This window comes from Rhipicephalus microplus, chromosome 6 (genome assembly GCF_043290135.1).
Source record: "Rhipicephalus microplus isolate Deutch F79 chromosome 6, USDA_Rmic, whole genome shotgun sequence".
NCBI lineage: Eukaryota > Metazoa > Arthropoda > Arachnida > Ixodida > Ixodidae > Rhipicephalus > Rhipicephalus microplus.
Genome location: NC_134705.1, coordinates 199,567,417 through 199,589,080, shown reverse-complemented (window position 1 = coordinate 199,589,080; position 21,664 = coordinate 199,567,417). Strand labels below are relative to the sequence as shown.

General features: G+C 51.0%; 1 protein-coding gene across 1 annotated transcript in view; it reads right to left on the bottom strand.

Moving 5' to 3' along the window:
• LOC142766124 (uncharacterized) overlaps nt 1–21,664 on the bottom strand; it is a 351,486-nt gene that overhangs the window by 116,181 nt on the left and 213,641 nt on the right. The window contains exon 3 of the mRNA XM_075867973.1: nt 17,929–18,035. Coding sequence (XP_075724088.1) covers nt 17,929–18,035 — 107 coding nt within the window. The remainder of the gene's footprint in view (nt 1–17,928; nt 18,036–21,664) is intronic.

Here is a 21,664-nt window from a genome sequence, read left to right as displayed (position 1 = left end):
CATGGAAGACAGTGCTGCTTGCGGTCATTGCGGCAGCGATGAAACTATAGAGCACGTTCTCTGTCACTGCCCTCGTTACAGCGTGCAAAGACGGCAACTAGCTGCTGCTTTAGCTCGCCTTGACGACAGACCTTTGCCTGAACAATCAGTGCTGGAAAGACGACATGATTTGTGTGCTCACAGAAAATCAGTGAAGGCCTTACTGAACTTTTTGCATGGCAGCGGCCTATTGTATAGACTGTAGCACCCCAGCTCCCCCCCCCCTTTTTTTTTTGCGCGCGTCTATTTCCCTCTCCGCTTTCTTTCCAGTCTTTCTTCCCCATTCCCCTAGTGCAGAGTAGCAAACCAGATGCTCCATTTTCTGGTTAACCTCCCTGCCTTTCCCTCATTTTATTCTCTCTCTCTCTCTCTCCCCTTCATCCATTCGCCTTCTCTGGGAATCCAATCGGTTACCTTTAATGACCAGCAATTTTCCTGCCTACCCTCTCCCATGTCCTATTATTCTTCTAGATTTCAACTATAATATCCTTAACCCCGGTTCGTTCCTTCACCCAATCTGCTCTCTTCTTGTCTCTTATATATGGTTACACCTCTCAGTTTCTTTCCCATTGCTCGACGTGTCGTCTTCAAGTTAAGTTGCACCCTCTTTGTAATCTCCTACATCGCTTACATACCCCACCGTTTAAAGCACCATGGAAGATCTTGGCGTCCAGCACAGTCCTGAAAGACCAACCGGGGATCGTTACCAGGGGCAAGGGGCGAGAAACCCATACGAATTTCAATCAAGAGGCGACCACTTCCTTCTGGCGAAAGCGCTGAAAAGCTCACTCGTAAACTATTTAATTAATTAATTCAGCATTTTGTTGACTTACGTCTGATGGTATACCAAAGAAGGATTTAGCTGTTGGCTTTATTTCATTATCATTCTAGTGTGTTGCTATCGCAATTACTACCTTGTTTTTCCGACGAGAGCCACTTATTCGTTGCATAGCCCACCTGTGGTTGTTAACTAACTTTACAGATTTTCATGTTTTAATTGTTAAATAAACTAAGCCAACCACACAGAGCGAAATGCGCGAGTTCCACCTCAGTTCTCACGACAATCGCGCACACGTGCCGGCGGTTTCCCTCGGAACGTGTCTGTCGAGAACGATTGCCATTTAACGCGCTGCAAACGACACTCCCCCGAGTGAGGGTTCACGTATATACGCGCCCAAGACTGCGCAACGTGCTATAGGTGATCCTTGATGCCATCGCCAGACCACGTCGCTTAACGTGCTCGTGTAGTGTAAGCACCCCGGCTTATCGCCTCTTCTAAATCCTCCATTGAATGTCCGCAGCGCAACGTCGAGGCTTAGTACGGGAAGAATTCCCCGCGCGCACGTGGTCACAGCCGCGCACGCCGAGCACGTGCACCAGATCGCTGCGAATCGAGCCCCTTAATTCTTCATCAAAGAGCGGCGAAAGAGCAGTGTACCATGCACGTATACAAGGCTGTCAATCGAGCCCCTTAATTCTTCATCAAAGAGCGGCGAAAGAGCAGTCCACCGCGTATACAAGGCTGTCAAACGGAACAGCTGCCTCTGTGACCACGCTGGTGTGAATTCTCCGATGGGCTGCTATGATTCGCTTTAAACTAGGAGAAGATGACAAGGTCATATGTTTCTTGATTGGTTGATTGAATGATTGATTGATTGATTGATTGATTTGTGGGGTTTAACGTCCCAAAACCACCATATGATTATGAGAGACGCCGTAGTGGAGGGCTCCGGAAATTTCCACCACCTGGGGTTCTTTAACGTGCACCCAAATCTGAGCACACGGGCCTACAACATTTCCGCCTCCATCGGAAATGCAGCCGTCGCCGCCGGGATTCGAACCCGCGACCTGCGGGTCAGCAGCCGAGTACCTTAGCCACTAGACCACCGCGGCGGGGCGGTTATAGGTTTCTTGACGAAGGTAAAAGGAGCAACAACAGTGGCACGTAATAAAGCAAAACTATCACGGTTCCTGTTGCATTCACAAGAGACGAAGACGAGTCGAAAGCAAAAGCCACCTTCTCATCCACCAGCTAGCACTCGCTAATGTTGACAAACTTTTGGTTACTGTCAACCAGCTACGGGCCAATATCGCTTGATATATTCGCTACTCGTTATTACAAGAGCCCAGTTTTCGTAACTAATTCTCATTTCAGTGACTGAGTACTTGTCCTCGCCCAAATATTTGTTTTTTTTTTAATACAGAAATCCAAACCAAGAAATGATATGCCGTGAAGCCCCAATGCCTACAGTACCAAATCTTCTCTGTGGCAGGCCTCAAACCTGTCATATGTTTGTCATTAAACTAGATTTCCTTCTCTTCAATAGAATATCTGTTTGAAACCGTGGGAAGCCGCCTTGCCTAATGTTGAGCTCAAAGAGCCCGCGGCAGCTAACGTCAGCCTGACGTCTACGTCATCTCTGCCACTAGGACGTCTGCACGTACAGTGACTGTCCGGACTGACATAACTATAGGCACGCCAAAGTAAAAAAAAAAGGGGGGGGGACATTAACCGGAACAGCGGGCGGGGCTTTTGTCGTTGATAGGAAGCGAGTCAGTCAGGCGGAATGAACGTGGAATACAACGTTGGTGAGCAAGTAGTGAGAACCCTGTTACATTATTGTATGCACAACCAGAGTTCTAAGTCCCTCCTTTCGAGGCCCCACTTCCCATGGGCATAGCCGGGGGTCAGGATTAAGGGAATCCCGGCGGCGCGCCATGTTACTGTGGACGCCGCGTATCTGATAGAAGCGTGGTTTTCGAGCGGGGTAAATCCAGGCGCTCGCAACTTTTTATTTGCTTCAAGGAACAATCAGAAAAGATGAGACTTGCATCATTTACTGGCTGAGACTCAACGTCAATTGCCCATACGAAATACTATACTATACTACTGTTATAACACACACAAACACACACACACACACACACATATATATATATATATATATTGTTGCGTGAAGGCACAAGGGAAACTAGGCGTTTTAAAATATATTTACACAGCGCCAACGCGCAAGCCAAGATGGCGAACAAGAGAGAGCGCGCGCACACACAAGTCACCTCGTCTTCCTCAGCGCCTATCTCACTGTTTAAGTGGGGCATTGTCTCGTAACATAACCCCCGGGTGCTGAAGCACCGTCTCGGTGCTTTCTATTGTGTTGCCGAGTGGTAAAGCTTAAGGCGGGATACGTGGACAATGTCTGTAGACAGCGAAGCGGAGGCGGAGGAAGACTCGAGCGGGGCTATCTCGTATGTCACATCTGTCACCTGGCGCAATACGCGGTAGGGTCCCGAGTACCGGGAAAGCAGTTTTTCAGAAAGTCCGACGCGTCTAGTCGGAGTCCACAATAGCACAAGAGAACCTGGTGTAAAGGAAATTTGGCGGTGATGTGAGTCGTAACGATGCCGCTGGTGATCTTGCGATGCTAAAAGGCGCTGACGAGCAACTTCTCGTGCTTTGCGAGCCCTGGTGATAGCATCACGGGTGTATTCAGTCGTAAAGTCGACGGCTGTCGGAAAGATGGTGTCGAAAGGTAAAGTTGGATGACGGCCAAACACCAGGTAGAAAGGTGAAAAACCAGCTGCATCATGGCGTGAAGAATTATAGGCAAACGTAACGAAGGGCAATGCAACGTCCCAGTCCTGGTGGTCGGACGATACGTACATAGCGAGCATATCAGTTAAAGTCCGGTTGAATCGTTCAGTGAGTCCGTTAGTTTGCGGGTGGTAAGCTGTCGTAAATTTATGTTTCGTCTCGCAGGAGCGAAGCAGGTCGTCGATAACTCGGGAAAGGAAATAGCGCCCACGATCTGTTAGGAGTTGGCGTGGGGCGCCATGGTGAAGTATGACGTCGTGCAGGAGAAAATCGGCAACGTCTGTGGCGCAGCTGGTTGGCAAAGCCCGCGTGATAGCGTACCGGGTTGTATGATCCGTCGCGACAGCTATCCACTTGTTCCCCAAAGTGGATGCAGGGAAAGGGCCTAGGAGGTCAAGACCAAGTCGGAAGAAGGGATCAAAGGGAACGTCAAGTGGTTGGAGGAACCCGGCAGGACTCATAGAAGGTTTTTTGCGGCGTTGACACTGATCGCATGAGGCGACGTAGCTGCGGACCGAGCGATAAAGACTGGGCCAGTAAAATCGACGCTGTACGCGGTCATACGTCCGAGACAGTCCGAGGTGACCGGCAGTGGGAGCGTCATGAAGCTGGCCGATCACGCTCGCACGTAGGTGGGAAGGTACCACAAGGAGCAGTTCGTGTCCATCAGGGCGGACGTTGCAACGGTACAATGTGTCATCCTTAAGCACGAACAATCGAGTAGAAAGATCGGGTGCCGCAGAATGAAGCTTCTCGATGATGTTACGCAAGGCAGGATCTCGGCGCTGTTCCTCACGGATGTTGCTTAAAGCGGAGAGAGACAGCACACATGGCGATTCATCGAACGCTTCAGGTGGGTCCACTGGATTCCGAGATAAGCAGTCAGCGTCATGGTGTAAACGGCCAGATTTGTAGGACACCGAGTAGTTATACTCTTGAAGCCGTAGTGCCCATCGACCAAGGCGCCCAGTGGGGTCCTTCAAGGACGAGAGCCAGCAAAGTGCGTGGTGATCGGTTATGACAGTGAAATGTCGACCATGTAAATAAGGCCGAAATTTTGCTACTGCCCAAACGAGAGCAAGGCATTCCCTTTCGGTGATGGAGTAGTTCCTTTCCGCCTGCGAGAGGAGACGGCTGGCATAGGCGATAACGCGGGCGCAGCCGCTTTGATGCTGAACCAAAACAGCACCGATTCCGTAACCGCTGGCATCTGTGTGTACTTCGGTAGGGGCAGAAACGTCGAAATGGGCCAGAACAGGTGGTTTTGTTAGCGATTCAATAAGTGTAGAGAACGCCGTAGCCTGCGCAGCGCCCCATGTGAATGAGACATCTTTTCTCAATAAGTCTGTGAGAGGACGGGCGACTTCCGCAAAGTTGTTCACAAAACGTCGAAAGTACGAGCACAGACCGAGAAAGCTGCGTACTTCTTTAGTGCAGGTCGGAACAGGGAAGTTACGCACGGCTCGCACTTTATCGGGATCAGGACGTACACCAGAGGAGTCGACAAGGTGGCCCAACATTGTTAGTTGCTGGCGTCCGAAGTGACACTTTGACGAGTTCAGTTGGAGACCGGCATTGCGAAATACGGCCAGTATTGAGGAAACGCGGTCGAGGTGGGTTTCAAAGGTCGGGGAAAAGACGATAACGTCGTCAAGGTAGCATAGACAAATTGACCATTTGAACCCACGCAAAAGAGAGTCCATCATCCGCTCGAAGGTGGCTGGAGCGTTGCATAATCCGAAGGGCATGACCTTAAATTGGTAAAGACCATCGGGGGTGACAAAAGCGGTCTTCTCGCGGTCCATGTCATCGACAGCAATTTGCCAGTAACCTGCTCTTAGATCAATAGAAGAAAAATACTTAGCGCCGTGAAGACAATCTAGGGCGTCGTCTATGCGCGGTAGCGGGTAGACGTCTTTTTTAGTGATCTTGTTCAGATGTCGGTAGTCAACACAGAATCGCCAAGTGTTGTCCTTCTTTTTGACAAGAACAACAGGGGAAGCCCATGGACTACATGATGGTTCAATTATGTCTTTGGCGAGCATGTTGTCGACTTCTGCTTGAATTATGTGACGCTCGGTCGAAGATACGCGGTATGGCCGTCGATGGACAGGGGAGGCATCGCCGGTGTCAATGCGGTGCTTTACCGCACTGGTTTGACCTAGTGGACGATCACAAAAGTCAAATACGTCCCAGTATGACTCAAGAACGCGAAGGAGTTCGTCAGCTTGATGCGGCAAAAGGTCTGACGCGATCATTTTTTTAACATCAGGAGACGGGCTTCCTTGCGAAGATCGAGCATGTGTGAAGCTGGAGTGTCGAGCCTCGTTCGAAGACAGAGCTGATATGACGCATTCTTCAGAAGGAGTCAGCATGGCGAGGGCGATTCCGCGCGGAAGCACTTGCGGACACAGAGCAAAGTTGAGCACAGGAATGCAGGCGTGGTTTGCACGTAACTGAATAACAGTGTGTGGTAAGGTAACACTGTGGGTCAAGAGAAGGGATGTGATGGGCGCGAGCACATAGTCACCATCGGATACAGGTGGCGAGGGCGTAACGGTGATGCAGGTCACGGTTTGCGGTAACAAACGGACATGTTCAGCAGAGCACATACGGGCTTGCGGTCGACTGGGCGGATCAATCGGACACGGTAGGTCAAGTTGCACAGTACCGGCTGAACAGTCGATGAGAGCGGAATGAGTGGACAAAAAGTCAAGACCGAGGATCACATCATTGGTGCAGTGAGAAAGAACAGTGAAGAGAACTGAAGTTTGACGGCCGGCAATAGTAACGCGTGCAGTACAGACGCCAATAACAGCAGCCGTACTACCATCAGCAACGCGAACGCTGCGTGAAGGGGCTGGAGTAAGTACTTTCTTTAAGCGGTCTCGAATGTGCAGGCTCATCACAGAAATATGGGCGCCAGTGTCTACTAAGGCTTTAACAGATAAACCGTCCACTTCAACGTCGATCAAGTTCTGATTGGTCGGGAGCGTCAACAGAGGAATTGGAGAGCAAGTCGTATCAGCAGCGTCACCTCCAGGAGCTGCAGCCGTTAGTTTTCCGAAGAAAACCGCCGGGCAGAGGACGGGGACGGGGAACGAGGTGGTGGTGGAGATCGGGAAAATCTACGTCGAGGTGAAGGTGAGCGACTGTACTGGGCAGTGGTCGTAGTGGTCGGGTCGTAATTAGCTGAGCCCTCACGCCGTGGTGGTTCCTGGTCATAGAGGTGGGCCGGTGAATGGGGGTTGGAGAAGTTTGGGTTTGCCCGATACGGTGAGGTCCACGTGCTTCGGCAATGACGGGAAATGTGTCCCACTCGTTCACATCGGAAGCAAATCGGCCTGTCATCAGGCGTTCTCCACGCATTTGGGTCACGATTACGTGGAGCAGGGCGGCGATACTGCTGTGGGTGGCTCGGGGTAGACGAACTGACAGCGCCGGGACGGTGCACAGAACAGACTGTGTGAACACCCGCGTTGGCTAGTTCCTGGCGAACAACGGTCTGTATTAGCGATATGGTCGGCTGAGGATCACTCGGTGCCAGTGCTCTCAAGGGGGCGGGTGAGATGGCTTCGATTTCACGGCGTACAATTCTCGTGATGTCACTGGAGTGTGAATTGGGCAGGGTCGGTACATGGAGATCCGCACATGTTGACGTCGCAGCAGTGTTGGGAAGGCGCGTAAAGTGGTAAGCAATGCGACGGCTTTTAGCCTCTTGAAACTGTTGGCACTCCAAGATAACATCTTGCACGGTGGAACAGCCTTTGCACACAATGAGGTTAAATGCATCGTCTGCGATGCCCTTGAGCACGTGCGCTACCTTGTCGGCTTCAGCCATGGTTCGGTCAACTTTACGGCAAAGGGTCAGCACATCTTGAATATACGCCAGGTAGGACTCCGTGGACGTCTGAACACGTGTGCCAAGTTCTTTCCTAGCGGCCTGCTTGCAGCCGGCAGATTGACCAAACAACTCGCGTAATTTGGTCTTGCATACGTCCCAGCTTGTGATACCGTCCACATTGTTATTAAACCACGCCTTGGCCGTTCCTTGTAAATAAAAGATGATGTTTGCCAGCATTAAGGTTGGGTCCCACCTGTGATTTGTGCTGAAGAGTTCGTAGAGTTTAAGCCACTCATCCACGTCCTCGCCGTCCGTTCCCGAAAAGTTGCCGGGATCGCGGGGTGGAGCGGCCACGAGATAAACAGGAGAGGTCGGCGCCATTGATGCAGTGGGCGTAGCAGTTGAGGAAGCGTCGCTGCCGGTGGACATGTTGGGAGCAGAGACTAGGCGTCCGCTGCGTAACTCCGTCGTGCGTTGTAACCCAGCACCTTCCACCAAAATGTTGCGTGAAGGCACAAGGGAAACTAGGCGTTTTAAAATATATTTACACAGCGCCAACGCGCAAGCCAAGATGGCGAACAAGAGAGAGCGCGCGCACACACAAGTCACCTCGTCTTCCTCAGCGCCTATCTCACTGTTTAAGTGGGGCATTGTCTCGTAACAATATATATATATATATATATATATATATATATATATATATATATATATATATATATATATATATATATATATTCATAAACATCACATCAGGTGGGTAGCGTATGAGACACGGATTCAAAAGATACAGACGTGGACAGCACGTCTCTATAGTATACATGCATGAACATGTCGCAGTAGTTTCACCCATTTTGAATTGTATTTGTCAAATGAGAAGAAGTACGAGAACAAGAAGAAACTTCGAGCGAAGATGTTAAACATAACGAGGGCTGATGGATCAAGGAAATATGTAGCGTGAGAAAGACTAGCGCGAAGAGCAAAGGGGAAAAAAATCTACTAATTTCAAGGACAAATATTTCTAGCAAGCCGTACTTTTCGTCCTAGTACTGTTTTACCCTGTTTGTGCGTGTTCAGTGCCGTGCTTTATTTTTCGCCACGTTGATCTTACAGTAGAGTGCCATAAAATCGGACGCAAACGTTAAAACTGACTAAAACACACCACTGCGGCCACACTTCCTTCTTTCTCGTGCCGCTATCTTGCTCGCATTATGCACTATGGTACTCCAAGATATCATGACAGGCCATCTCAAATGCTGTAGTAAATGATATGGACCTCAATTTCGTCGTAGGTTGCCTGTAGAGATGCCTTCAAACCAGAACTTACAAGAACACGGTAAATGTTGACCGCGATGCCCCGCCACGGTGGTCTAGTGGCTAAGGTATTCATTCGGCTGCTGACCCGCAGGTCGTGGGATCAAATCCCGGCTGTGGCGGCTGCGTTTCCGATGGAGGCGGAAATGTTGTAGGCCCGTGTACTCAGATTTGGCTGCACGTTAAAGAACCCCAGGTGGTCAAAATTTCCGGAGCCCTCCACTACGGCGTCTCTCATAATGAAACAGTGGTTTTGGGACGTTAAAGCCCACAAATCAATCAAATGTTGACCGCCCTTTTCCAGAATCCTACCCTGAGGCCAACTGCAAATTACGTGACGATCGAGGGGCTGACCTAGCGCCCGTTTAAGGGCCAAGTTTGGGTGTCCTAGAAAGCCCGGGAACCTAACGAGAAAAGGGCTCGCTCGAGTGCCCTCGGCGCGGCCTACACAGGCCTAGGCCATTGATACGCAGAATATTCAATGCAGTTGTTTCACAAACAACTTCTGATATTGTCACAAAGACACAGGCACGCAGGTACAAAATAAGGCGTTTACTTGCGCAACCCAAGGGCCAGAAACGCGAACACCAGAGCACGCGCACACAGATCTACTTCGTTGTCCTCTTCAGATGCTGGCTACTATAGTTGCCAGCCTACCTTGCGTCAATTCCCCCCTTTCAAGAGAGACCGTCCCGGTCGATTGATTGAGATGCTAGAGGTGGCCATGAAAGAAAAAAAAAATGATCACGTCAATGAAAAAAAAAAGCCCACGCTGTTGTGGATAATAAGGAAAAAGTTCGAAGGGTTCATAACTCGCGGGCGTGGTACGGTTTCATCCGTACTACATGGACTACTTCTGGACGTGGACGACTTCGGTTTAAACTGGTGTCGGAGCTTTGGGGAACTACCTCGTAATTCACGTCACTGAGGCAGCGCACAACTTTGTAAGGGCCAAAGTAGCGCCGCAATAGCTTCTCCGAAAGCCCACGATGTCGAACTGGTGTCCACACCCATACATAGTCACCTGGTTGATAGTGGACGCTCCTTCGGCCTTGGTTGTAACGGCGAGCGTCGATATCTTGCTGCGCGCGAATGCGGTTCCGTGCAAGCTGGCGGGCTTCCTCGGCTTTCTCAACGAAGTCGTCAACGCTGTCATTTCCGCTGTTGTCCTGGTCTACGGGGAGCATAGCGTCTAACGGTGTTGTGACGCGACGGCCATAAACAAGCTCGAATGGTGTTAGGTCTGTGGTCTCTTGCACAGCGGTGTTATAGGCAAACGTGACGTACGGCAAAATTTCATCCCACGTTTTGTGCTCTACGTCAACATACATAGATAGCATGTCGGCCAATGTTTTGTTTAACCTCTCCGTCAAGCCGTTTGTTTGGGGATGATAAGCTGTTGTTTTCCGGTGGTTGGTGTGGGTCAGCTTGGTGACTTGTTGCAATAACTCTGCCGTAAATGCTGCTCCGCGATCGGTTATGAGAACAGCAGGTGCACCATGGCGCAAAACAATGTCGTGGACAAAGAATCTGGCGACTTCAACTGCAGTTCCCTTAGGCACAGCTTTGGTTTCTGCATAGCGAGTCAGATAGTCGGTCGCGACAATTATCCACTTATTTTCTGAGGATGACGTAGGGAAGGGACCAAGAAGATCCATTCCTACTTGCTGAAATGGTGCTCGAGGTGGATCTAAAGGTTGGAGGAAACCGGCGGGCTTTGCGGGTGGAATTTTACGCCTCTGACAGTCACGGCAGGTGCGGACATAGCGCTGAACGGACGAATACAGCTGTGGCCAGTAGTACTTCTGTCGGATGCGCGCTAATGTCCGAGCAAAGCCTAAGTGACCGGCCGAAGGATCGTCGTGGCACGCCTGCAAAACTTCCTCACGCAGTGCCATTGGAACGGCGAGGAGGAAAGTTTCCTGGCTGCTCTCAAGATTTCTCTTGTAGAGAACATTGTTCCGCAGGCAATACGTAGCCAAACCACGCGAGAGTCGGCGTGGGACGACAACGTCTTCTCCTTGAAGATGCTGGATGACAGGAAGTAGCTCAGTGTCCTCACGTTGAAGTTCAGCCATCCGCACCACATCGACGATGCCAAGAAACGGTAAATCTTGTTCAGTGTCAGATGACGTCGGGGAAATAGGAGCACGAGACAGGCAGTCAGCATCTGTATGCTTATGTCCTGATCGGTAGACCACCGTTATGTCGTACTCTTGAAGGCGGAGGCTCCAGCGGGCGAGGCGGCCTGATGGATCCCGTAGATTGGCAAGCCAACAGAGCGAATGGTGGTCACTGACCGCTCGAAATGGCCGGCCGTATAGGTAGGGTCGAAACTTGCTAATGGCCCAAACGACTGCTAGGCACTCTTTTTCGGTGGTGGAGTAATTAGCCTCTGCTTTTGTGAGACTGCGGCTCGCGTAAGCGATCACACGCTCTGCGCCGTTCTGCCATTGAACTAGAATGGCTCCGATTCCCACGTTGCTGGCGTCTGTGTGGATCTCGGTGTCGGCAGTGTCGTCGAAATGTGCCAGCACTGGAGCTGTCTGCAGTCGATTGCGCAGCTCTACGAAGGCTTGTTGTTGTTCTTCCGTCCATACGAAAGGTACATCTGGCCGTGTCAGTCTTGTAAGAGGTTCCGCAATTTTCGAAAATCCTTCGACAAAACGGCGGTAGTACGCACAGAGTCCAAGGAATCGCTGAACAGCCTTTTTGTCTCCCGGACGAGGGAAATCGGCAACGGCAGCCAACTTCTCCGGATCTGGTCGAACACCCCTCGGGCTAACCACGTGGCCGAGAAACTTGAGTTCCTGATAGCCGAAGTAGCACTTTTCGGGCTTGATGGTAAGGTTCGCTCTCCTTATTGCAGTGAGGACACTTTTTAGCCTTGAAATATGCTCGTCAAATGTGGTTGAAAACACAACGACATCATCCAAGTATACAAGACACGTCTGCCACTTTAGTCCAGCTAGTACAGTATCCATCATGCGTTGAAACGTGGCGGGAGCGGAACAGAGACCGAAGAGCAGCACTTTAAATTCGTACAGCCCGTCAGGCGTCACGAACGCGGTTTTCTCACGGTCGCCTTCGTCCACTTCAATTTGCCAGTACCCTGACTTGAGATCTAGTGATGTGAAGAACTGGGCGTGGCGTAGACGGTCTAAGGCGTCATCAATCCGTGGCAGGGGGTAAACGTCGCGTTTCGTGACTTTGTTAAGCCGTCGATAGTCAACGCAGAAGCGTAGTGTGTTGTCTTTTTTCTTTACTAAGACAACAGGTGACGCCCACGGACTTGTCGAGGGTTGGATGACGTCATCATTCAGCATTTCTTGAACTTGACGCTTAATCACCTCTCTTTCCTTCGGGGACACACGGTATGGATGTTGGCGAAGAGGCCGCGCCGACTCCTCGGTAACAATGCGGTGTTTTGTAACGGTGGTACGCTGAACTATCGATGCTGTGGAGAAGCAGTCCGAGAATTCCCTCACAAGGTTTAGCAGCCGCTCTTTTCGTGAATCTGGCAAGTCTGGATTAACGTGGATGCGGCTTCCCAGGTCAGCACAAGCTTTTGCATGTGGTGAAGTCGTATCCATTGTGCTGATATCGAAAAAGTCGGCTATTTCACTGAGGAAAGCGACAGTAGTCCCTCTAGGAACGTGCTGAAACTCATTGCTGAAGTTGGTCAGCAGAACTCGAGAGCGTTTATTCTCTAACCGAACAAGGCATCGGGCTATGCATATGTTTCGTTTGAGCAGCAGCGGGATATTTGCCTCAGCAATACCTTCATAGTCGTTGAATTCGTCGAAAACGTCGCAGGCTACTAAGGTGAACACGCTACTCTTCGGCGGTAACGTGACGTCATCGTCAACAATTCTCAGAGCATTGACGTAACTGCCGTGAGGGTTGTGCGCTAAAGCGTGTGCCGTAGAAAACGTCACTTGTGACTGTTGCAAATCAATCACGGCTCCATTATCACGCAGAAAGTCCAGTCCGAGAATTAGGTCCCTCGAGCAACTCGGCAGTATTATAAAATCTCCGAGATACGTAAATCCGTGAATACTGACTCGCGCTGTGCACCGCCCCACCGGAGTAAGAAGATGGCCCCCTGCCGTACGTATCTGCGACCTAGCCCACTGGGTGGAAACCTTCTTCAGCCTGCAGGCAAGACCCATGCTCATAACAGAGGTGTCTGCTCCAGTGTCAATTAGCGCCATTACTTCTTCGTCGTCCACAGTTACCGCAATGTTTGATGTCACCACTCTTCGCATCCCGTTTGACTGCGTCTGTACATCTTTTTGCTGCTGTCGCTGTCGTCGTAGTGGAGGATCTTCCGTAGAGTCAGCGTCAGCGGCCTCACCTCCGGAGGTCGCTGAACTCAGTTTTCCCGACTTGCAGGACTGGGTGAACGGCGTCTTGGAGCGCCGCGTGAATAGGCTGGGCTCGGTGACCTGTAGCGAGCAGGCGACGACGAGCGAGGCTCTTGTGACCGATGTTCGATACTGCGACGATTCGAGATGAAACTCTCTATTTCCTGTGGTCGCTCGCCAGGTCGGGGACGAGGGGCATTAGGCGAAAATCCACGGAGACCCACACGACGGTATGGACATGTCCGGTAGACGTGTCCGGCTTCCCCGCAGTGGAAGCAAAGGGGCCTGTGGTCGGGTGTACGCCAGATGTCACTCTTTCTCGGTCTTGCTTCGGCGATCAACGGTGAGCTGCGAGGGCGGAAGCCTACCTCCATTTGTTGAGCGTGTCGCTCATTGGGGTAACATACGCTGGTTGAACTGCACGATGGACGACGTCGCACTGCTTCCGCGTAGCTCATCTCGACGCAGTGCCTCTGTTGTGGCGCCTCGGATGGTTGGGGAGCGTGAACGGCTTGCCGTAGCTCGGCGCGTACCATCTCCGCAACGGAGAGCTGCTCTGCAGGTGAAGCAGTCACCTGCATCTTTTGTAGCTCTTCCTTAATGAGAGCTCTGATAAGCTCTCGCAACGCGCTGATGTCATTGCCGAGAGTGACAGAAGTGACCTCACTTGGGTTTACACCACGGTTATACTGTCTGGCACGCTGTTGAAGGGCCCTCTCCATGGCAGTGGCTTCCTCATGGAACTCCGCAAGTGTCGCAGGCGGGTTTCGAATCAGGCCGGCAAAAATCTCTTCTTTAACACCACGCATTAGGTGGCGAACTTTCTTGGATTCGGACATGGAGGGCTCCGCACGCTTGAAAAGCCGATCCATGTCCTCTACGTAGGTCGTCACCCTTTCGTTAGGGCCTTGAACCCTTGCCTCTATAGCACGCTCCGCTGTCTCCTTCCTGTCCTCTCGGGAAAATGCCTTGAGGAACTGCCGTTGAAACTCCTCCCATGACGTAAGCGCTGCTTCATGGTTCTCAAACCACGTTTTCGCGGAGTCCTCCAGGAAGCAGTACACATAGCGTAGCTTACGCTCTGGTGTCCAATCGTTGATGACGGCGACCCGGTTGAAATGCTCGAGCCAGTCGTCGGCATCTTCAAAAGCAGCTCCATGAAATGTCTTCGGCGTCTTGGGCTGGTTGATAACCAGGTGCGCTGGTGCTGGCGCGGTGACGTTAGGCGGGGTTTGATTCATAGCCCTCTGACGTTCAGGCAGCAAACCGTGCTGTGGCTCGAGTCCCTGGAGACGACGGCTGGAACGTACGTGCACAGGGGTAAGTTCGGCTGAGCTACTCGATGGACTTGCGTCAGGGGTGCTCTCAGGGGACCGTATCATCTACCGTGCCCAGCACTTCCACCAGAAAATGTCACAAAGACACAGGCACGCAGGTACAAAATAAGGCGTTTACTTGCGCAACCCAAGGGCCAGAAACGCGAACACCAGAGCACGCGCACACAGATCTACTTCGTTGTCCTCTTCAGATGCTGGCTACTATAGTTGCCAGCCTACCTTGCGTCAATATAACTTCAGCACATATGCCGCATCGACAAAAACAAAACGTGCATTCAGACATTGCACGCAACTGCGCTTACAAAATTCGAGTAAATGCTGCCGTTAAACGATGCTTATAGCGAGCACAACGCCTCAATACGTATAGCACGTGGCTGACGAAAAGCCGCAATAAACGTCGTATCAGGGGGGGAACCTGCTTCCAATTACACCGGGTTCACTGCACAACCCCGAAAATAGCAATCGAATACAAAACGGGAGGAGTGTAATACAATGGAGCGAGGCCGGAAACAAACGGATAGGACGCGCCACGTGCACGCCGCTAGAGGGCGGCAGAGACGGCGAAGCGAGTCCCGCAAACGTGCGATGCAGTAGCAGATTTGCCGCGCGTTTAAATACAGTGAGTCGCGGCAATCCGGCACACACGGGATGTCGAGGGAAACAAGGGAATCTGGGAACCATTGTGTGTGTGAGCGAGGGTAGGGCTATGCAGGAGTCTGCGGGAAAACTGGAGAGGACGAGCGAGGCTCGGGAATATATCTACACCGCCCAGGACTTGCAAAGCACTGCGGGGTATTCTGTAGAACGGAAGCGTCAGGGAGATAAAAGGGGACGGGAACATCAACCAGCTTTACAACAAGTGGTTCGCTACTCTGCACAAGAAGGCGAAGGAAAGGGGGACGAAGGTGGAAAGAAGAGGGAAGAGCAGGAGCTCGAAAACAAACAAAAAAAGGGGAAGTGTGGAGCCTTGCAGTGCCACGTTTGAAGGAGTATACCAACGAAGAGAGTGATTGTTATAGGTCAAAGGCACGAAGTGGGAAGAGCTACCACGTTCATGAAGGAAGAGGAAACGGTGTAAGGAAAACGGGATCGCCCGGAGGGAAGCGATAGATGTTAGGGAAGTTTTTAGACTCAAGGTTGCTAGGCGAGAAAGGCAGCGTGGGAAAGAGTTCAGGTGGGTGGAAATTAGCTAAGGGAAAGCAAGGCTTCAGAGAAGGTTCGTGGGGGGGGGGGGGGGAGTGTGGTAATCTGCCACGGTGCTCCCTCCATTACGCCCGGGATAATCCCAGCCAACAAGCGCGCACGTGCCGCGGATATCTCGGCACGTCGACGAGGGAAAAAGCTCAGCAACGGCTTCCCTAAAGAGGCACGAACGTTGCTCTCCCTTTTGCGGGCCGCATTCTTCCCGGCCGCCGATGCGCATACACCGGTTTGGACGACACAGCGAGTGCGCACGGAGAACAGAGAGAGGCTGCGTACAAGGCAGAGAGACACAAGCCGGCAGCTAAACGGGAGTGCGTCGCGGATAAAAGTGCCATGGGATGCCGTGTTTATGGGAGACAGATTAGGCTTCCCGGAGGGAAGCGATGGGGCGGGGCTTACAGCTGGAGCTCCCACAGAGAAAAGATGCCGCGGTGGGGCCGACGGATGCCGGCGCGTGTCGGGGATTTGCGGAAGATAGAAGTGGCTCCGAGAATACAGTGCCGGGATATTCATAAGCGCGATCCTAAATACGGGACACGTAGTAGCACCGTACAAGACGCGGGAGCTAGGGCGAAGGAGACAGCAGTGTGTAACGCGCATCAGTGTGAGGCGAGTTCGGAACCGTTTCCCGGCATATTGACACATGCAGCGCAAAGCCCAACTGTCAATAAGAGTGAAATTGTGAGCCTGTTCTGGCTTACAATCGCAAACCTGTCCGCGACAGCCTCCCTATGTTTTTCGTACGAAAAGTGCTCAGTGAGCAAAGAACGTTGCATTTACAGCTTATGCACCGTTTTCTTCCAAGTTGACGCCCCGATCACAGCACGTACGTAAAGAGTCTTTCCTGAGGCATCCGGGCAATAGGTTGAAAAGATAAAATGATATCAGATAAAAGGGGTCCGCGCCTAAAGGCGCACATAATAAAAGTTTTTTTCTCCCCTCTTAAATTTCACGCAGATCCCGTGATGCTTTAAATTTTTCAGCCCACACTGCATGAAACAATTTTCACTCTTACCTCCCAAGTAGAGATATTTACTATTTATTTCATTCCCTTGTGTACCTTAAAACGCTGAGATGTAATGTAAGTTTGATCTATGTTTACATGGGATTTGTATATTGCTGTTTTGCGTGAACGCACTCTGCGTCTCTACGACCAATCGTGTTATTCTGACCAGTAAAATACTTGTGAACATAAGGAGCCTAAACTATCTGCACTCAAACTACGTTCTCTCAATTATTCAGTTTTCTTGAGTAGGATTCTCCGCATAAAGAGTCATACTAAGGAGAAGCCTGCTCCAACGAGCAATTTCTTTCCTACTGGCAGAACTGGTCCCCCACGCATGAACATCCCATTGGTGAGCATGGCCTAAAGCCTGTTTCTACCAACCGCCAAGACCTTCACATTGGCTCCGGCAATTGACTGGGAAAATATGTTACACATGAAGACGCAGCAAATGTATAGCCCTCATGCGAAACCCTAATAGAACGTCCACTCTTTTATTTCCTTTCATCCCTTCTCTCCCTGCATGCATAGGGTGCTCAACCACACGTGGGCCTGGTTCATATTTCTGCCTTTCACTTATAGCTAATACTCAATGGCGTTCTACTGCTGTGGTGCTTAGGGGCTGTCGCATAGAGGATGGTATCAGGGCCAATATTCGTCACTTTTCTTTATTTATTATATTTTGTTTTGGTTGTGAATTATCTTAATAAGATTATATTCACGAAGCATTACAATGGAGAAGAGTATCGTTTGACTGTATGCTTACTTGACTGTATAGAAATACTTACACAAGTTAAGCTTTAAATTATGCAACAGCTGCAAGCAAACACACTATACAGGGAGTACTACAGTACTGCGGGAAGCTAGGAACACATACTCGCGTCATATCAAAGCTTGTGGAGACATATCAAGATTTCACATCAACTCACGGATCCTGCACATAAAGCAGCGGGTTCACACTGTGAAGCAAATAAATAGCGATCAACCGGGATCCTTAGGTTTCGACATTCTCACAAACGCAAGCACGAATACCGTTACAAATCATATGTTGCTTGAACCAGCTGCACTGAAATAACTGTATTCATAGCGCCATTAAACACACACACACACACACACACACACACACACACACACACACACACATCCACTGTGCGTGCACACTACTTGACTAAGGTTTCGCGACCGTCATGAAACTTCAAATAAATCACACAATGTCAGTGGGGAAGACTTACGCTTGTTCCGGATCAGTGGAATCCGTTCCGGAGGTGAAGAGCGATTCCCGTGCGTAGGTAGTCGGAAGGTGCATCACGATGCCCAAACGACTGTGCCGACGTCCAACCTGTCAACACAGTTGAATGGGCGTCACTAAAGTCACTCGTCACTACACACGCCCAAACACCAGAAATCTAGTAAGTTCGGCATCCAAGGCCGAACTGGCGTTCACACAAATGAGGTGACGCGAAGCACGCACGTTGCAAAATGACAGAAGCACCGAAATACACAGGAGGAAACACGACTGCCAGCACACGGAAATGGTTGTGGTCGAGCCATTCTTTGCAGCCGTCACGGTTGCGAAGATAACGTTCCTCTCGGTGCATCGCAATCTCGTGTTCTCCCAGCGGCCCATGGAGAAACGAAGTTAAAAAATGCAACACTGTCACTCCGGCCCATTTTGCGGGTTGGTGAATATTCATGGTTGAAGGTGGAGTAACCCTAAGTGTGATGTGCAACATGCTGCCCGACGTCAAAGCGGTGGCAACACTGCGCGATGGCTCCAAGACAAAACAACAACAAAAGTTGTCAGTGACGTAAACACTAATGCGGCTACTGGTATCTGAAAAAACAGTTTCCCCTCTCCTGAGTTTACAGTGTAGGCGTGGGGATCCTTCGACCATGACCGTCGTGTTGAATCTCATATTGAGCCCCGTTGTGCATAAACGTCAGAATAGAGAAGCTGCTGCCAGCGGAAAATGACGTTTTCCGAAGTTCTTCACCACGACATAAACTTTAGAAGAGGACATTAATTATTCGGATGCGATGAAAGAAAGTATTCGAATGTGCAACGAACAAAAGAATCAGTCGAATACACAGAGCTTTCGTATTTTACGACTGACGCTCCTCCTTAATGTGACGTCACGTGTGATAAAACTAGACAAATAAGCCAATGCTTAAACCTGAAAAACCGCCTACCACAGCTTCAAAGCGGCACCTTCTCTGACAAGTCTACCCAGTCGGTGGCATTCACCGCGCCTCTGCAGCCCGATGGACATCGACCGCGACGTATTTCACGCCGCTTCCGATGACGTCACCACACACGTCATCACATGCAACGACGAAGTCACCACCACAAATGTCGAACGCAAGGCCACAAAGACGGGCCGGTTTGGTTTTTAGAAGCTTTCCCGTGTGCTTCGCGATATTTCAGTGGCCTTCACGACAACGAACTAAATGACGCCATTGACGAAAAGATCAAGCCCCTCTATTCGCGAGAAGTTGGAAGCATTTTGGAGATCCTTACAGCTCTTCTGACATCTTCCATGACAACTTGAGTAAAAAGTTCTAGTGTCGGGGCCCAAAAGCAGCTTAAGTGCACAAGCCTTTGCGTTCCTTTGCATTCTTCTTGGGTGCACCTGGAATACAAAGGAACGCGAGAGCATGCGTACGCAAGGGGCTTGGTATCACCAGCACCAAAACTGTCCGATATCCCGCGCTGGCTATTACGAAGTCGACACGTTCCGGCCTCTTATGTACAATGGGCGCTTCGACTAGCGGCGACTACGAATTTTCTCTGATTACAATTCCAGACGATTTTCCATGGCACAACACGACGAGATGCTTGCGACACTGCAAAGTTTCTCATCGAGTGCCAACACTTTTTGCTTTTCTCAACGCCTCGACGACCTCCTCACGACGTCAACTTGACTTTCCCGTGTCCTCCAACGACCTTGGCCCGCATAGTGTGATGCGCCATGTTGTCTCACGAAGGGTGCGCCCTGCGCAGATAGGCGGAAAATGCAAGCCTTCTCTCCAGCAATGACTTCCATGCCGTTCTCCAATAACTTTTCCTGCGGCTTCGTACGATCTTCGCGTGACACAAGATGACGTCCATCTTGTTCGCCCCTGGATTCATGATCGTTGCAGGCAACGCAGTTTTGCAAGACAGCTTCGCACACACGTCCCGTTCAGCTCGTGGTGACTTATGCGTACAACCTTCACGCAACTTCCGGTAACCTTGGCTGAGGAGACGATCCGCGTCGCACTTGTGAGCTTCCCACGACGCTAGGTCGCTCACGATGTTACTTCTGCCCGAGAGTTCCTTGCGCCATCCGAGTCGACTACCATTCAAGTATACGATGCCCGCATAACATCCGCTCATTTCTGCATGACATCCGTATGGCCTCTTAGATGACCTGTCACAACGCAATGTATCACCGCGCACCAGACGCGATATCGTCATCATCGTTCGACTTCCCCATCCGACTACACTACGGTATTCTCGGCAGAGGACGAAATGTCTTCTCGTCTGTCCAGATCGTCGTGTCCAAACCGACTGTGGCCGTCGCAGCACATGATGCGCACCGGCTTCACTCTCGAGTAGCGTATCCAACTCGACCGTGACGTTCTCAGAAGACGGCGCGTCGCATCGTGTCCTCCCGAGTCCCGTATCCGACCCGACACGATTGGACCGTCTTCGCCCTAAGAGGTGCACGGTCGACTGCCTCCCTGCGACTGCGCGAGCCGCTCGAACCGTCGTCGAACTCCATTGAGTCGACGACGGCGAGAACACTGCAGGCGCGCGAAACGTGTGCGTGCATGCTATAACAGCAGCCCTAGTTTAGTACACAGAGCACCGCCGCCGCCGCATGTGCGGAGCGGATACTGAAACAGGGGGCGAAAAAGCAAGCACCGAGCGAAATGAAGGCTTTGCCGAGAGCGCCCGCCGTAAGCTGCTCGGAAAACGCAGTTGGTACATATTTGTCTCGGAGAGGCATTATTTACATATTTGTACAGAGGGACGACGACGACGACGACTAAATAAGCAAAAAGAAAAGCTCACAGAGACAGTGGAATAAAGCGACGCTAACTCGGCACTCATAGGACAGTACGGAACGGAGACGATGTGGACGGACCGAGGGAGAGAGAGTCTGTGGGTGTACGCGAGCACGGGCTGTGCTAGCAAGAGCGAAATAGTGTAAGTTCACTCAGCCGGCTGAAAGCTCGAAACGAGGAGCGCGCAGAGAGGTGATGCTGCGAGCAAATATGTTTCATATGCGGGAGATAAAAAGAGGGGGGGGGGGGGAAGCGGCTCGTCATAGAACGAGAAAGGAGGCTGTTGAGAGACAGGGAGGGGAAGGGAGGAAGAGAGACGGCCGAAAGGGGTCGCCAACTGGTAAACCCTCCTCTCCCATTCTCTTTCTCTCTCTATCGCCAGGCATCTCGTAATGCAGGCGCCATTTGCAGAACGTGCAAGCGGCGCCGGAGGTTTGCAGAGCTAGACAACGAAAGAACGAACCGAAATGCGGCGGTAGAAGCGGAAGCACTTCGGAAAGGAGGGGGGGGGGGGGGGCGCTGGCCGAACTGCTGAGTACACATGTAGACACAACTGCAGCCAGCGCGTCGCCCCAGTTGGATGCGCGCGGTGCTCCAGCAAGTGCTCGTAAGAGAGGTAGCGAAAGAGGACGTCAGAACAAAAACAAGCTAAAAAAATAAATAAAGGAACAAGCATATCATGCTCGTTTCCAGTTCGAGGTTTGCTCACGCCGACAGATGGTGAAGTACGTTCGATCAAATTTCTTTTCTTTGCTAAGACGAAAACGTTAGAAGCCTCATCAAACACGCCGTAAACTAACCAAGTGTTGCAATTAAACACAAATGGCGCACAATATTATCACGTGCATTACTTCACCATATGACGTAAATACGTCACAGATCATCTAAATTTGTGACATCACTCAGACGCCGCCCAAC